An 18272-nucleotide genomic window follows, 5' to 3' on the forward strand; every position below is an offset into this window, starting at 1 on the left:
AGAAGGCACAGGAAGGGGACCTGAGTCAGAAATGGACTGCATCCTGCTTGCCTGCTATGCAATCATCCGGGGGGGACAGCCTGAGAACCAAAATGGCCCATGTCTGCGAGTGCTTGTGGTGCCCAGCCCTGCCCCGCCCACCTGCCAGGTGCCATGGGATGGTAAAGCTGACCGGCCATCGACACTGCCTTGAGGACTTGCTATCTAGAAGGAAGATGAAACACATCTGCAGAAAAGTTATCGGCGAAGGGCCATAGCAGAGAGGCAATATGTACTTGGGCCCAGGGAAAGGAGACCCATCCTGTTAGGGACCAAGGAAGGCCTTACTGAAGAGAGGGCTTTGACAGAAGAAGACGGTTTCATCGGGTGGACCAGAGGGCTGGCCTAATGACCTCTCTTTGCATCCACACCGCTCCCCAAGATCCCGGCTACTCTCCTCAGTTTTGTGAACTGCTTAAATACCTCAAGGGCCAAGAGAGTCCTCCCCAAAGAAAACTCAGGCCTGGCGCCATGCTCTCGGTCCCTGGGGCTGGCAGCTCATGATCCTGGGCCTTGAGGGGAACATTACTCATGCCGGAAGCGAGGAAGAGGACTTCAACTGACCCTTGAACAACACGGGTTTAAACCGCATGGGTCCTCTTAGATGCAGATTTTTTACAGCACAGTACTATAAATGCATTTTCTCTTGTTTGTGATTTTCTTAATAACATTTCTTTTCTCTAGCTTCCTTTCTTGTAAGCTTACTGTATATGACACATATAACACACAAAGTATATGTTAATCCACTGCTATCAGGAAGGCTTCCAGTCAACAGCAGGCTATTAGTAGTTAAGTTTGGGGGGATTCAGAAGCTTATATGTGGATTTTCAACTGTGCTGGGGTTGGCGCCCCTAACCTCCACATTTTTTGAGGGTCAAGTGTAGTTGGAAGGACCCCCATAGGGATTGTCAAGTCAATTCCCAGAAACAGACTGTGGGGCATGGACACATGGCCCAGGATGCATCTCCAATCTAGTTCCCTTAACAGCACAGAAATAGGTGCGGCAAGATAACTTATTGTCGTACTAACCGACATTTGTTTTCTCACTTTTTCCTCTCCCAATTTCAAGGAGGCAGCAAGATTTTGTGCTCTCTTGCCCTTGCCGAAAACAGGTACTGTGTGAAGACTTTTGCCTTTCTGCCCTCTGTTCTCAGAAGAGAAAAGCTCCTGAGACGGGTGGCAGTGCATGAGGAATATGAGAAGCAAGGCGCTGGAGGTCAGAAGAGGGGCGATGACTCCAGACATGGAGAGAGAGGGACCCCCTGTGTTTTGGAGATAAGGTAAGGAAGGTCTCAGAAGGAATAGCTATGGGACTTCTTGGGAAACTGAACCACAGGGACCAGGCTTGGAAATGTTCCGATACCCAAGCATGACATGAAGATGCAGTCACCAGGCACCCTTGGACCACGTGGCCTGGGATAGCAGGCATCTCAGAGGTGAACGGGGCAGATCAAAGGCTGGAGGGAACTCCCCTGATGTTTTTCTGCCATAATCCCCAGGATCTTTGCCCAAATCTTTTTAGGTAGTTAGAGGAGTGGAGAGAACCTCTTAATACCTGAGATGGAATTTTCCTGGCATCCCGGAAGGTTAGAATCTCAGAGCCAGCTTTAATTTGGTTTAAAGGAGCTAACAAATTATGACATCTCTAGACCATCGCATTACATGGTTGTGAATATGTTCCCATAGACCCAGGGAGGAAAAGTACAATGTAGAATTTTAAAATGCCTTCATTTTAAGTTAAGAATAAAATTGTAATACCAATTGTTTTGTTTCCGTGTGTATAACTGAGAGCCAAGAACCCTACATAGTAAAGAGTCTTCTCAGACCTAGAGATGCTGTGTTTATGCAGGAAATGTGCTCTGAAAGGCCATCTTTGGAGCTGACGAGGGAACAAACTAACGGGTTTAGCGCATCAAATTAAACAAGGTAAACAAGCAGTGTATCTATGCCCTCTTCGATGGCAGACTTTGATTTCTTTTCAGGGTTTCTTTGTATATTCAGTGTAAACCAACAAGGACGCTTTCACGACGCCACATAAGATAGAAAAATCGGCCACATCATCTTTACTTCTAGGATTAAGTAAATTGCTTGGAGCCATGAACGGCTTTTCTAGAAAAAGGTGTTAGTTGATGAAAAATGTGCCTGTTATTTTTCACTTGAAGTATAAATGACATCACCAATGTAATTATGTTTTTTTTTTTTTTTTTTTTTCCTCCTCTATTTGTTCTCCAAAATGCTACAACAGAGTCAGGATATTGTTTATCTCTCTTGTGTAGAAGTTGAATGAGCCAAGCTATGGAGAAATTATAAATATATTAAAAGCATCTGTGGTAGTTTCTAAGTCAAAACACAAGGCAGACCTGTGCTGTGCCCTCTCTGGGGAGGTTGGCCAGGAGGGCAACACTGTGGATCAAGTGAAGCAGTGTGGCTCTTACCTGAGGATGGGGGGCCCGGGGGCCTGGGGGACCTGGACGGCCAGGTTGACCAGAAGGCCCAGGCTTGCCTGGTGGGCCCATTACTCCACTATCTCCCTTCTGCCCCTGACAGAGAGAAAGGCAGAGCCTGTTATGACAACATGACATGGCAAACTTCTTTCCCCATTTATGTCTAAATCAGGGACCGCCTTGCACTTTGGAGCAGGAGCCCAGAGCAGGATTCAGCCCCAGAAGCCTTGACCCCCAAACTCCTAAAAAGCTCAGGGCAGGGGCACCAGGCTGGCTCAGCTGGTAGAGCGTGTGACTTTTGATCTCAGAGTCGGGAGTTCAAGCCCCACAGTGGGCATGGAGTCTACTTAAAAAAAAAAAAAAAAAAAAAAAAAGCTCAGGGAAAGTGACATTTGAGATTGTCATGGTTACAAGTTTGTAGACATTACTTCCTGCTCTATTCTGGAAACGTGGCACTGACTGCTGAAAGGAACCAATCCAACCCACTCCTCTCACGGGGCAGAGAAGGAAACAGAGGCTCAGGAAAGAGCAGAGATGTACATTAAGTCACCTAGCATTGAGGCGGCAGACTTGGGCCTAGCCTCAGGGCTCTGTTTGCTCACCAAGACCATTTTTCTTTTACCACAAGACCTGTTTCCATCGAATGAATTTCCGTTGCTCTCAGGATAAAGACCCAGATCCTTATTTCACCTACAAAGGCCTGTATGGCTGGCCTTTCTAGTCACATTCCAGCCTTTTGGTGTTTTTGGTCTTCAAGGGCATCATGCCTTTTTTTTCCCCCCTCCTCTCTGCCCCGACTCGCTCTCCACTCCTCTGCCTGGTTAACTGCAGCCTTTAGCTCTCACGTAAAATGTCACTGCAGCACAGCCTTCCCTGGCCTTGCCAGACTAAGTCAGTTCTCCCGGTCACAGGCTCTCAGAACTGGGCCTCTTTCCTTCCAGGCTTTTATCCAGGTCAGAAATGCACCAATATTTGTGTGGTCCTTTCATCAATGTCTCTCCATGAGACATAAGCTCCCTCTGGGCCCGAATTTGTCTTGCTCACCTCTCTTCCCCAGATTAAATGAGGGAGGAGGAAGATACTGAAAACACAAAGGGGAAGCAGTTCTGGTGAGCTGGAAGTCAAGAGACATGGATTTTCACGTTGGCCATGAGACCCTGGGTAACTCACGTCATTGCTTTGTGCCTGTTTTCTCATCTGTAAAATGGGGCCCGTAAGCACACACCTTCGCAGCTTTGTTGTGAGGCTAACAAAGATCTCAGAGGCGAAAAACCGCTTTGCACAGAACCAAGGGCTAAGGAAGCCAAGCTGACGATCACAGCAGCTAGTTTGCTTTCATCTTTTTCACATGGTTAGAAAAGGCCTAATTTCTTAAAGAGCCACACCTGTAGCTGTAGCCATTCCACATAGGATGTTCTCTCTGCTGCCTCTTCTGAGAGGGTCAAGAGCAAAGATTTCCTCCTTAGGGCTGCTCTCAGGAATGACCCTAGAAACCAAGATCTGTAGATTCTTCCCCTCCACAATTGGCTTACTGGGTGTTCGTATGCTGGTGCTAAACTGGACAGTGATTGATGCACGACATCTTTGACCTGGATCCCCTTTCTACACTTGTGCCTTGGCAAGCTTGCCCATGTAATGAAATATAATCTTCCCCAAGTCTGGGAAGCAGGCAGGCAGGGCACTCTTTTTCAATCACAACAGTGACATGTGGCCTGCTGCCTTGTCAACATGGCTCTGGGGAACCTCTTGACAATGTCCAAGGACTTCTTAAATTCTTTTGTTGTATTTATTCATTCATTCATTCATTCATTCATAGGAGTTCTTAAAGTCCTAATATGGGACCTATAAGGGCAGAGTTTATTTCCAATTCCATCCTGATGGAAGGAGTTCTTAATCCTTGGCCCAAGCTGAAGCTTGGTAACTAAGATGGGTCCCAGAATAGCAAAGGAGGTCACACCATCTTAATATAGCCACAGTTAAGGCTTGTTTTTCTAAAAGCCACATCATCTATGAGCACAGGAAATGCCGCAGCTTGAAGGGGCTGGAAGGTACTCCTTGATTCTGACACCAGCAATAATGGATTATTCTGCATATCTGTCATTTGTTCAGAACAAGCCATATCTCTATGAGCAGGACTCACTGAGCAGCGCTTTCCAGGAAAGGCATTGTTTATTCCTTTACTGCCATAAAATTTGGTGATCCCTCTCAAAGACGCTGCTCTGTCTCCTTAACTGAAGATTTGTATCATAGAGTCAAGAGCTGTTTCCCTGAGCCTGGTTTAAAGCAAGCGCTGAAGCATGAAGGTGAAGAGAGAAGGTGTGTGGGGAGAAGCAGGTCTCAACTCTCTAAGTTCCAGTGCTGGCTTGGAAGTTCACTTGGCTGGGGATCACTCTACTTCCCTGGCCCTTAGGTTCCTTGTGACTAGACAGAGATGAGGTGTTCTCTAAAATCCTTCTGGCTGTGAAATTCTAATCTCCTGAAGTCCCTTCTGGACCTCTGATTCCAGGAGTTGGATTGACTTACATTAACCTCCAGAAACTCTTAGCACCACTGGCCTGACAACACTTGGTGTATAACCCTCTATGCTAGGAAACTAATTCATGATTTAAAAAAAAAAAAAAACAACAGGGGCGCCTGGGTGGCTCAGTTGGTTAAGCGTCCGACTTCTGGCTCAGGTCATGATCTCGCAGTTCGTGAGTTTGAGCCCCGGGTCGGGCTCTGTGCTGACAGGTCGGAGCCTGCTTCAGATTCTGTGCCCCTCCATCTCCCCGCCCCGCCCCTGCTCATGCTCTGTGTCTCTCTGTCTCTCAATAATAAATAAACGTTAGGGAGCCTGGGTGACTCAGTCGGTTAAGCGGCCGACTTCAGCTCAGGTCATGATCTCGCGGTCCGTGAGTTCGAGCCCCGCGTCGGGCTCTGTGCTGACAGCTCAGAGCCTGGAGCCTGTTTCAGAGTCTGTGTCTCCCTCTCTCTCTGACCCTCCCCTGTTCATGCTCTGTCTCTCTCTGTCTCAAAAATAAATAAACCTTAAAATAATAATAAATAAACATTAAAAAAAAAAACACGATGGCAGGCTCCCAAAGCTAACAACCCAAGCATCTGCTGACTAGACAGGCAGTGAGGGTTCAGAGCACACTCAGCTTGTTTATAACATCTTGTAGGAAGGATGAGCTCATTTCTCTGAGCTCCCACACATGGCGCTGGTGTAGTTTGAAGAATGTCCCAACCGAATCATTCTCAACAGTGTCAAGAAATAGCCGTCTTGGCTCCAGCCTTCACCAGGAAAAGACAAATCCACCCCAGAAGGGCACTAGAAGCACAGAAGCCTTCTAGAACTTCAAGCATAAAGCCTTCTGCATGGGATGAGCAGTAGGGAAGAAAAAGATTTTCCCTTTTTTTTTTCTCCTTTTTCTGAGCCTAGGTTTTAGGACATTGGTATCTGTGGCATCATTGTGAAGTCATGGACATGCCAGCCATTGTAAAACCTCGAAAACTGAACTGGACTATTACGACTTCAAAAGTTATAATGGAATTTGTATTATCTGGGGTTGGAGCCTGTGTCATTCCTAAGTTCACTTGGAAAAGACCAGAATTGGCTTCACACTGTGACCATTGTTCTGAACGTTGGCTACATATTAGAATCATATAGAGAGCTTTAAAACAAAAAACAAAAAACCCCACAACAACCCATTCTAAAGCCCCATGCCAGGTCAATTACATCAGATGCTCTAAAAAATAAGGCCTAGGTGCTGGGGACAATAGGAGGCAAACTTGGAACTACAACCACTGCACCTGGGGCGGAGAAATCTGTATCGAATCAGCCCCCTAAGTGATTCCGATATAAGCTAAAGTTTGAGAACCATGGACCCAGCCTAAGAAAAGAATAAAAACATAAGAATGGAAAAAGGTTTGTGCCCAAAGATATTCACCTCTCAGCATCTGTATATAATTTTAGTTAGGCCTCTCTTGTCCAAGCAGTCTACTGCTTTACTCATTTACAAAATGCAATGCAGACATTTAAAAGAGCTTAATAAATATGTGCAGGAATGCGCAAAAATGTGTGACTTTAAGTTAAAGTTTTAGGATACAACAACTAGATATTGGATATAAAAGAAACAAACAACCAGAAAGTTCACAAAGAAATAATACTGGAAGGAAACACACCAAAATGGTAACAGGGTTATGTCTGGGTGTTAGGTCTTCAGATGATTTCCCTTCTACTTTTCTGAATTTTCCAAGTTTTCTGTGATGATCACATATTACATTTATAATGGAAAAAGAGGTGAAAAGCCTACAAACAGACAACCAAAAAAGTAAAGGAATGATGCCTGTCCATTAGAGAAAAGACAAGAAGCTTCTCCGAGGCACTCAATACAGCTCTAAAGGCAGCTCAGGCAAATGTGCCTTCATCTTTCCTCTCCCTCTCACATCACGAGTGCCTGCTGACCAGGGAGCGTTCAGAATGAACAATTTCCCCAAGCCCTTAATAGTGCCCATAAAGAGAGTCACTTACAGCTCAGGGGCCCGAGTAGGGAAAAACCACTCTATTGTTGAGACTCAGAAGACCTTTCAACAGCAAGCAAATATTTGGATATTCCCCCAAACTCCGTTTGTGTCTGGAGCATTGAGGCAAAAAGCAAGTTTTCTGGGTAAACAACAAGATCTGGCTTCCATTCCCAGTTGCTGTGGTTAAGGTAGACCTGTTCGTATGAAGCAAAGATCCACTCCTGCTTCTGGCCTTGGACACCGTTTGAACGGAGCATTCTAGCCCATCTGCTTCAAACCTCGGTTAGCCTAGAGAAGCAGGAGCTCCTGGAAGTGGTGCTCTTTCTGCCCACCAGCCTAGAGGACGTTGGGGACTGTGCCCATGCTGATTGGCTCCACCTGTCTGCCTCTCTACCCCACCTGCCTACATCAGGAGGGAATGACCTCAGGGGCGTGGTAAGCACTGGGATCCTTACCTGCTTGCCTCGTTTTCCTGGTCTTCCTCTGGGTCCCCTGTGTCCTGCTATCCCAGGCTCCCCCTTTGGACCCATTTCACCCTGGAAAGAAGAAAGAGAAGGAAGAGAGGAATCTGTGCATGTGGAGCAGGCACTCCTCTGCAGGTCCGTCTGTAGACAGACCAATCATTGGTCATGAGGGCCGTGCACTTGATCGTTCCGGACCTTTTCCAATCGGACAGTCTGAGAGACTGGGAAAGTGATGAGGTCATGTGAAAGGTGGATAGATTTTTCAAGGAAGAGAGAGGAAAGATTACCCTGGGTGGGTTATTTATTCTCCAAGACAGACAGCTCCTGGGCGCCACATATTTTGGTGTCCCAAATCACCACCCCAAACAGCCAAAGTAGGAGAAAATCTTGCATTTCCGTGATATGTATGCCTGTGACGCTGCAAGCTGCCAGGGGAAAATGCTTTCTCTTTTAGTTGCAATTTTATGTTGTACTGTGTTTTGTTTTTATCACAAATTCAAATCTGTGAGTTTTTGAATGATTGGACACAGTTTTGACAACTATCATCTTTGGGAAGTTTCTGCTCACGTAAGGACCTTTATGTAGGGTTATACACTTCCCTACTCTTCTGTAAAAACTGATTTCAGTTCTAGCTCCCTTCATTTGATTTAGACGAAAACCGTGGGGAAAAACGTGTTCCAGACATATATTCAAATGCTCAATAACTACAAAAGGCATGGAAGCAATACTTCTTCTTCTTCTTCTTTTTTTTTTTTTTTAACATTTATTCATTTATGAGAGACAGAGAGCACAAGCAGGGTAGGGACAGAGAGAGAGAGGAAGACACAGAGGCAGAAGCAGGCTCCAGGCTCCAAGCTGTCAGCACAGAGCCTGACACGGGGCTCGAACTCACCAGCTGTGAGATCATGACCTGAGCCGAAGTCGGACGCTTAACCGACTGAGCCACCCAGGTGCCCCTGGAAGCAATACTTCTAACTGAAAAGCCCTACTTTGAACAATCAGAACCAAATGCACCAATTGAAGAATTCCATAGTTTAAGGCCAACCTTTTGTAAAACCCATTTCTCCACTATAGTTTCTCTCTTTCCTCGTGTACTGCTAGGATTCCAGGACCACTTCCTGTTTATTTGGGTGACGGAGCCTACAGAACACCATTCCTACCTCCAGTTATCCTTCCACAGACCAGAACGCACCACCAACAAGCTAACTTTAGCAACAGCAACCGGGGGAGTTTCAGTTAGTCAGCATCCAGTGTCCATAAAGAGCTGCTCCAGGCACTCAGAACAATAAACACCCAGTGGGCTCTTCACATGGAAGTCAAGGGAGGTATAACATAATAGATAATTTCAGGAAATACTAATAAAGAGTAAGGATCAAGAATACATCTCTGAAGTGATCGGTCACTCGGCCAACGTAACAAATTGGCCCCTACCCAAGCCATCAACTCTTGCCACATCAAGAACTGTCCTTAAACCTCTGATTTCCTGGCAACCTGTCGTGTCCTCCAGCATCTGGACAGAAAGGGAGTGTGGGAGAACGGCGTGGATTCTACATGGCTATGCAGATGTATGCACCATTTCCCTTGGTTGTTTAGAGGAGGTCAGGGGGTGTTTTGTTTGGCTTGGAGAAAACAGCAGCATAAACAGTGTAAGTTTTTTGTTTTTTTTAAAGATTGGCAGAAGGAAGTGTGGCCCCTCTCTTCATCAACTGAAAGCAGACAGTAAGTTCTTGATCTAATTTCTAAGACCTAATTACCATTATCATATCATCTCTGTCTTAAAACAGCCTGCCATGAAAGGGAAAGAGAACTCTACATGGCAAGCCTAGTAAATGGTGCAGAGGCCAGCTGTCATACTTAATTCCACAGTAATTTATTATTCTTTGATGTTCACTGTTGCACTGAATGAAAACCTAGCCTAATATTTTTAAATCAGATTGGTTTTTTCTCTTTTAATGTTTCCTTTAATTTGTTTATGTAATTATTTTTAATCCAACACTCCACCTAGGGAATAGCAGGAACAGTTTTTTGACAGCTTAAGGCAGTGGTAAATAATAATAAATTAATGGCAGATGACTGACATTATTTAAATATGCTCGGGGCACCTGGGTGGCTCAGTCGGTTAAGCATCCGACTTTGGCTCAGGTCACGATCTCACAGTTCATGGGTTCAAGCCCCATGTCGGGCTCTGTGCTGACAGCTCAGAGCCTGGAGCCTGCTTCAGATTCTGTATCTCCCTCTCTCTCTGCTCCTTCCCTGCTCTCACTCTGTCACTGTCTCTCAAAAATAAACGAACATTATAAATAAACAAACAAATAAATAAGCAAGCAAACTCTACTGACAGCAGGTCAGATAAAAATTGTTAATTCAAGTTGGAAAAAGAAAACTTTAAGATAAATTTGAAAGACCATTAGAATTCTAAGAAAGCATGCATTTGCATGTTTGAAGAATACTATTCTCTGAGGCTCAGGTGAAAATGACCATCTCCCAGGCCAATGCCTTAAGCATGAGGAACCCCTGTTACAACTTACTATGTTAGATACAGTTGTTCTTAGGGGACATTTATGCACGCTCTCTTTATCCCAACACCTCCTCTCACCACCCCCCTTTCTTTCTAGACCCTGGCCCTAAGTAAAAGGTTCCAGAAATCTATTAGTCACTTGCCACTTCCCACAATTTTTGTCATATCGGCACACCGCTCTACTATTAGTGGCTGGATATTTTTTAAAGTCAATTGAATGAACTCCCATTTTTATTAAGACTTGTTCCCAGCAAGATATCCATGAAATCCCACTAAATAGCTAACTATTTAAATGAAAAAATGCAAATAAAAAAGGGTTGTTGTCACCCAGTTAAAATAGCTCTGTGTGCCTCTGACAGTACACGTACTGCCCTCCAAGAGGGTCTAGGTTGAGGGTCTTCAACAAAGGCATTAGGCCAAAGATGCCTGTGCTTCGCGCTGGGGCCCTCGACCACTGCAGCTCAGATCTGATCCAACTGTCTGACGCTTGCTGCTTCTGAACATTACCATGGCCCTCTAAGAGGCAGGAAATGCAAAGAAAGGCCTCTCTACCCAGACGGGGCATCCTTTCCCTCCCACTGAACTGGAGGGAGGTCTCAGACCATGCGGTCACCCTCTCACCAACAGGCACAGCAACCTGCTCCCCTTCCAAACCAAAACCTTCCACGACGAAACCCACTTTCCCTGCCCACAGCTCTTTTTGTGGTGCTAAGAAGGTCCAATTTATTACTGAGGCCTATTTTTACTACTTCTAAGTACTTACTTTCTGCCCCAACATTCCAGGAAATCCCGGGAAACCCTGTGAAGAGAGCAACACACATAGTGACTGCCTCTGAGATAGTGCTTGAAAGGGCTGTGGAAGAGTGTGGTCAGCTGTTCTCAAGATAGAGCCGTCAGTCAGTCAGTCAGTCAGTCAGTAGGACAGCCCACAAGATGGCGGTGGGCAAGGGCTGCCATTTCCTCTGTAGTTTATCATTCCATGCAAAGGCCATTACCTTTTCTCCTTTGGGACCCAAGTCACCCCTTTCACCTCTGGATCCCTAGGAGGAAACCACAGGAGGGAATCAAAGAGTTAATACCCTGGGGTAAAACTGGAGAGTTTCAAAATGAAAGCTCCCAAAGCCAACACACTCATTTACAGGCAAAGAAGTAGGTTTCAGGTGACTTGCCCAGGGAAGGAATGTTTTGTGGTCTACCTTTTATTTGGACCACAAAGACCCTTGCGTTAATAAAAGACAACTCGCAGAAAATTCTGGGTCCCAGATCCTCTCTCCTCCTGTGGGAAATTTGTCCCCAGGTTCTGGCTGGATTTTTTTTACTTGGTTTGGTTTCTGACAGATGAGAAAGTTGTGTGGTAGAAGCTTGGTCTACAGACAACACCAACCATCTCCCTCCAGTGCCCCGCAGGCAGGCTGTGTTTCCCCTCCACCAGTACAGACTTCAGCTACTAATCTACTCCACGTGAGGGGCCTCTACCTCCACTGGGAGCTCCTCCCTAACCTACTCGCCCTGCCTTGGGAGGCCCCTCCCTGCTCTCTCAGTCCAATGACAAAGGACAGGGGGATATCTAGGAATGGTCACTATAGGTGCTAATTTAAGAGAAACCTGGGCCTGTCTTCTGCTCATCACTGACCCCAGAGTCAATAGCCCAGACCAGGCTCTGGGAAGCCATGGGAGACAAGCACTAACCTTTTCCCCTCTGGATCCAGGGTAGCCCTAAAAGAAAGCAAAAGGTGCATTTATGATTAGCCCTATGTAGCAGTAAACACAAAGATGTCCCTTAGGGTTATGTTTACACCAGGCCTAAAAAGAACATTGCTTTTCTTACCCCCAAAGGCCTGAACAAAGTTTTCCATCTGCCTTGTTGTTCAGAAGCTTGACCCTCCCTGCCCAGGAGAATAACAGGAAGGACATCCCTATGCCCCTGCATCCCAGGCATGATGTCCCCCAAAGGGCTGGTAAAGACAAGCACTCTGGCACTGGGCTTTCTGGTATCTGTGACATTCCCCAAGCCCAGGACAGCAGCCCCACCCAGGCCCCATCTTTGTGGACAGCAGCTGCTCCAGAGCCTTAGTGAGAAGAGCCGGGAATGTCCATCTGGACCAACACACTGACCTTGAAGCCCATTGGTCCTCTTGACCCTGGCAAGCCCATCACACCCAGGTCACCTTTTTCACCCTGGGGGAATCAGAAGAAGATGGGGAAAAGGACCAACGGTGACATTTACTAGAGAAACAGAACCAGGAAAATCATGGGCAAGATCATGATGGAACTAGGGGCATTGGGGCTGGCTTGTGAATCTGAGGACCCCACATGCTCCCTTGCTCACTCCCAGGGGTTCAAGGCTCCATAGTTCACACTTCGTTCTGGTATTTGAGATTAAACATAAAATGAAATTACCCAAGGCAGAGCAGATCTCCAAACTAAATGTTAATATGCTACAAATGCTTGATCTTTTCCTGGAGTAGGTTTTGAGAGGGTGGGGAGAGAGCATGGGGGCATCGGGCCTCACAGGACTAAATGTCAACACCCCAGAAAACTTCACCTGTTTTATGCTCTGCATAGGGAGGGCCTTTCAGGCATTTTCATATATTCTCACCCTAGGTTTGCAGTCAAACAGAGTGAACATCAGCCTCTGGGCATGCATTACAGAGACAGGGGGCTAAGACTCATGGGTGGGCTCTGTTGCCCCTCAGAATGGTTTGTAGTTGGAACTTTCAGCACCCTCTGTGCTGAAAAGTAGAAATATAAGATGAGCCACATACTTTCGAATTTTTTTAGAAGTTACATTAAAACAGGTAAAAAGTAAAACAGGTGAAATCAACTTTAATATATTTTATTTAATCTGATTATCATTTAAACATATAATCAATATAAATTAATGAGATATTTTACAATCTGATTTTTAGAATAGATATTTTAAATCTGTTGTGTATTTTATATTTAAATCATATCTCAATTAAGGCATTAAATTTTCATCCAAAATACTCGATCTGTATTTAGATTTCATAAAATTTACACCGAAACAGCAGAGTCACACATTCAAGTTGCTATAAACATGCCTTCATATTTTCAAATAACTGAACTGAGTAAAGGTTTTTAAATTCAAACTTACATTAAAATAAAAAATTCAGTTCCTCAGTTGTACCAGCCACACTTTAAGGGCTCAGTAGCCACATATGGGTAATTGCTGATAGTGGACAGTTCAGACCTATAAAGTAGATTTTTGGAAAAATATCCTTGGGACTTTTCTTAAGAGGACTGGGAACACAGTTTTGTATCCTGTGTAATAAATACAGCTGGTGACTGAATCAGAGCAGATAGTGACATTCACCTGCCCGTCCCTGATTTCTGCAGGTCAAATCTGCACCCAATAGTCTCTGACCAAAGGGAGAAGAATATAAACAAAGGTATGGGTGTGGATGTGTCAGCTTTCCATCATCTGTCTGAAGAAGGGATTTCATCAGCATTTAGCTTAGCTAAATGCAGGATTTCAGTCTTTCCAGCTGGCCAGTGCCCATCACCCTCAACCCCCAAACTCCCACACAGCTTTCCAGACCCAAGCACCTCGTGGGTCATCTCAGGGAAACCAAAGAATTTCAGGCTACCTCTGAGGACAAAGGAGAACCGGGGTCCCTGTGAAAGAGGGGAGCGGCCCTTCAATTCTCCCCCCCACCCCCGCTCATAGGAGCAGAGCTGCTGGACGGGCCAAGGTCTTATAGTTCAAGTAAAGGTCCCCAAGTGTTTGGGGACCTCTGGGCAGTCCTCGTCCTTTCTTCATCCTCCTCCTCTTAAGGAAACAAGTTTCACTATGTGCCAAAGGCTGGGGGGCTGACATCCCCCCTCATGTTCTGATACCACATGAACCCTGAGAGTGTGCCATACTTACCCTGGGTCCTTCAGGGCCGACTGGCCCAGGCATGCCAGGAACACCCGGGGGGCCAGGTCTACCCTTCAAAAATGAACAACAAAAGTCAGGACAACTGGGTTTGTTTCCTTCTTTCCAGGAAATGAGATTTGTTTTGGGAGCTCAGAGGGGACTGTGGGACCCTTAAGCATGGCTTCTAGGTCCTTCATCCCCACCCTCCAGTGACTGATAGCCTAGAAGGTTGGGTCACTTACACATAAGTTAAAGAGTTTGGTGCTATATTATGTCAACACATAAGCTCTTATTCTACTCAAGAAATGGAAGGTGCGGGGGGGGGGTTGCGGCGAAGGATGGTGATAGAGAAGGGATTCTAAACTTCTTGGCTTATGACCTCCACTCACCTGCCCACTCACCCAAATGTTCCTTGCATTCCAACGGGTTCTTCCCAAGGATATGGCATGGAACGGGGTGGGGTTTTGTTTGGGGTACAGCAGCAGATGCTGTTGGTGTTCCCTCAAGATCTTTTTCACTTGCTCACTGTGCCCATCCCCCAGTGGCTACCTGCCTTCCTGCCACAACGCATTCCTGCAACCTGTAATTGTGGAATTTGCCAATGGTCAATTGGAGCTGCCGGGCAATTCATGCACCTCTTCTCCCTGCAGCCAATAACCCAGCTCCCTTACGTCAGGACAGGACAAGCTCTGTGGTGCTGTTCACACACCAGAGCTCCCCTAGCAATGGGGCTGAAGACGGACTTCATCTGACACCACACCCAAGCTGGGCTTCTTCCCCGGCACCATCCGGCTTCCCCTCCCCTCAGGATCCTTCTGAGAGAACTCCCTTAATGTGTTCCCTTCTACATGGCACGTGTGGTCTCTACCTCTGCTTCTAGGGAGGCCAACCTAAGCCAGGAGCCATGCAAGAGCAAACCTTACAAGAGGAAGTGGGGGTGGGGACCTGGGGTCTATCTCAACCTCTGCACCCACTGGCTAATTTCACAGTTAGCCTAACTAGACATGTGGAAGGCTCAGCCCCTAAACTGGAGATCACAAATGCTAACACGTGTCCTCGTTTCTACTCTTGCCTCCCACTTTCACGGCAGACATCACTAACTGATCACGGCCCTCGTTAGTTCTGAGCATGAAGACCATCCCAGAATGCTTTCCAGCCCAGCGCTTCAGATAACCCCTGTGCCTTGGCTGGAGCTGTGATCTGTGTCCTTGAGGGATGTCATTTTGCTTGCAAAGGTCTGTTTGAGGCTTTTGTTGATAGTGAAACCATCTGAATAGAACATTTAACGAGAAAACTAATAATTTATGTTTAGAATCATAAGCATCTTGTTTGGCCACAGTGTTACACCGCCTTCTATCACTGAGACCTACAGTTTCAGTGCCAACATCCATTGACCACAGTGAGTTTACTCTTTCCTGACCTGAATGAGAGCCTTGGTAACATGTGTTTGGTTCGCTCAAAGTCCCTATGACCTTAAGTGACTCCTATGTATTTCAGCTGGGCCAAAAGGCAAAAGCTATTGGCTTCTGTTTTGCACTTTATTCCAGTTTAATCAAATAGACAGTAAGAGTCATTTAGTGCCACTGGTTGGGGCCCTGGATGATTTCCCTAATGGGTGGCAGAATGAGATGGTCTGAGGTTGGGGGAAATTTGGGCAGGCTTGGCAGCCTCTGGGAGAGGTCCAGATGCCTGGCAGTAGCAGGCTCTCGACCAAAAGAACAGTGACTCAGTCGGTTAAGTGTCTGACTCTTGGTTTCGGCTCAGATCATGATCTCACAGTTCGTGGGTTTGAGCCCCACATGGGGCTCTGTGCTGGCAGTGTGGAGCCTGCTCGGGATTCTCTCCCTCTCTCTTTCTCTCTGCCCCTCCCTTGCTCACGCTTCCTGTCTCTCTCAAAAAAAAAAAAAAAAAAGAACAGGCAGAAAAAGCCCACTGTCATCAGAATGGCAGTGCCATCATTGTCCACCTGGATACTGGAGTCTAAGGAAGTGTCCTGCTGGTGGCCCCTACCCCTAAGAGTACCCCTAAGAGCGTGCACACGCACACTCACACACACACACGCACACGCACACAGAGAACAGTTGCCCGTACAATGCTGACAGAACAGCATGAACCATACCTTTCTTCCTGGTAGGCCAAGCTCCCCCTGTGGATGGAGAAGACAGGTAAGCAGAGGCTTCTTTGGAAGAGAAGTTCTGGAAGCACAGAGCTTAGTAGGGCTGACGGCTGGGCATGAGCGTGTGGCTTGGTTGCTTGGCCATTCACAGCACCCCTGCCATGTCAGTGGGCCAAGATGAAATACGCCAGTGGGATCTCACACCTGCAGCAGCAGCCCCGCCATCACGGAGCCCATCCTCACTCTCTCAGGCAGAATTAGCACATTCTTTGAAATCTCAACCAGAAAATTCTCAGTGGCATCCCCAGGAAACAGGCTGGAATTACCAAGAAGGGGTGGACTGAAGAAGGCAGTGACTCATACCTTTTCTCCCTTTGGTCCTATCTTGCCAGGAAGTCCCGGTGGACCCTATGCAATCAAGATAAGAAATGAAAAGGTCTCCATCAAAACAAGGCAGGACGGGTGGGGAGGGAGGCGTGACTGCGAGGGAGGCTCTTGGTGCGTTGGGCTCCTCTAGCAGCATGGTTCCCTCTAGCAGACTCGGGGCTCCAAGGTCCCCATGAAGGACCCTATTGTGCCCTCCAACCCAGTCTCCTTGTCCTCTGGTAACTTTCCCTGAGCTGTGCTTCCAGGGGTGCCATGGTTACAACTAGAGAGTCTTGAAGAAACGCTGTTTGCAGAAAACAAGATGCGTCACCATCTCTCATAGCTTTTCAGCTGCTCTCAACCAAGCCCCCCTGGGGCACTGACAAGAGGGAAGTTACTCTTTGCACACAGGAGCAGCCAACTTAGAAATTTCTGTGCTGGATCTATGGGCACCAGGTGCAGTGAAAGCCTTCTTTAAGACGTTAAGAATGTGGGCAATGGTGCGTTTTGTCTCATTGCCCAGTCCCAGGAGTGGGGCTAACTCCAGCTCAGGGACTCTAGCACCCACTACACTAAAGCCTGCCACACCCACGGCCAATATGCAGCTGCTTTCTGTTCACGCGTCTATGAAATGCTGGGTTGACTGTTTTCCAAATTCCCCAGTACGGCAGAGAGGAAATCCATCAACTTGTAGCAGGCCACAATTTTATCCCCATGATCTGCTGGTGAACACACCTACCACAAAGCCTGTTTGAAATATGATTCCTTTGAGACTTGTCCAAATGATAAACAGTCCCCTCAGTGGTTCCCAAAGCTGTCTGCACATTAGAATCCCCTGAGGATCTTTTGAAAATCCTGACCAAGCCAACCCAGATCAATTACATCACAATCTCAAGGAAAGGGGCATTAGGCATCAGGAATTTTTGAATCTCCCAGGGATTCTTTTTAAATTAAAAAAAATTTTTTTAGTGTTTACTTTTGGGAGAGAAAGAGACAGAACATGAGCAGGGAAGGGGCAGAGACAGGGGGACACAGAATCTGAAGTAGGCTCCAGGCTCTGAGCTGTCAGCACAGAGCCTGAGGCGGGGCTGGAACTCACGAACCATGAGATCATGACGTGAGCTGTAGTTGGCTGCTTAACCGACTGAGCCACCCAGGTGCCCCGAAGCTCTCAGGGATTCTAATGTACAGTTAAGTTTGGGAACCAGACTTTGATTTATTTTCCTGTTTGCGGGATGGGAAGAGGCAAAGTCATCATTTCATTTCCCTTTCCACTCTCCCCTTCTCTCCTTCCCCTGCCCCCACCTTACCTCTTCTTTCAAGCCCCCCTGCTCCCCCTAACTTTCCCCCCTCCCTGCTTCTCTCCCTCCTCACTCCTGGTCTGGACACCCTTGTGTGGAAATAGGGCTTCCTGGGAGGGTGGCTTCACCCCCACTTCCCCAGCCACTTGCCCAGTGACCTGCTGGGGACTGCGCTGGCCCCAGCACCTGGCCCTACTTCAGGGCTGTGAGGGCCAGCTGGGATTGATAGCCCAGGGTACAGGGTACACAGTCCTTGAGGATCAAAGCCTAGGGGGTGCCAGGGCTCCCAGAGAGTGTGACTCAGAGGGGCAGAGGTTCCCTGCTCCCCAAAGTCTAGGAGCCCATGGTGACAGGGAGCCCCAGGGCAGTGTGCCTGCCACCTGTCCAGTCCCCTTGCAAGGATGAACGCTGTTCCATTCTCTCATTTCTTATTTTCAAGCCTGTTTTTTCGATTTCTTAAAATGGGCTGGAAGGATTTTACCAGGCCATTGTGCTCTAGCTCAGTGCTTTCCAAATTCTGATGTGCAGATGTTTTACTAGGGGGGGCTTGTTAAAATGCAGATTTTGGGGTGCCTGGGTGGCTCAGTGGGTTAAGCTTCTCCATCTCCCAGTTTGTGAGTTTGAGCCCGTCGGGGTCT

At 47.0% G+C, this 18272-nt stretch overlaps 1 protein-coding gene across 2 annotated transcripts in view; it reads right to left on the reverse strand.

The window, feature by feature from the left end:
* The window catches only part of COLQ (collagen like tail subunit of asymmetric acetylcholinesterase), a 61745-nt gene that overhangs the window by 10948 nt on the left and 32525 nt on the right, over nt 1–18272 (reverse strand). For both annotated transcript variants that reach the window (XM_045503701.1, XM_045503702.1), the window contains exons 4-13: nt 16331–16375; nt 15971–15997; nt 13861–13923; nt 12087–12149; nt 11661–11687; nt 10967–11011; nt 10735–10770; nt 7445–7525; nt 2490–2579; nt 373–379 (exon numbers count right to left, since the gene is read on the reverse strand). In XM_045503701.1, the coding sequence (XP_045359657.1) occupies nt 373–379; nt 2490–2579; nt 7445–7525; nt 10735–10770; nt 10967–11011; nt 11661–11687; nt 12087–12149; nt 13861–13923; nt 15971–15997; nt 16331–16375 (484 nt within the window). The remainder of the gene's footprint in view (nt 1–372; nt 380–2489; nt 2580–7444; nt 7526–10734; nt 10771–10966; nt 11012–11660; nt 11688–12086; nt 12150–13860; nt 13924–15970; nt 15998–16330; nt 16376–18272) is intronic.

Source organism: Leopardus geoffroyi, chromosome C2, assembly GCF_018350155.1.
Source record: "Leopardus geoffroyi isolate Oge1 chromosome C2, O.geoffroyi_Oge1_pat1.0, whole genome shotgun sequence".
NCBI lineage: Eukaryota > Metazoa > Chordata > Mammalia > Carnivora > Felidae > Leopardus > Leopardus geoffroyi.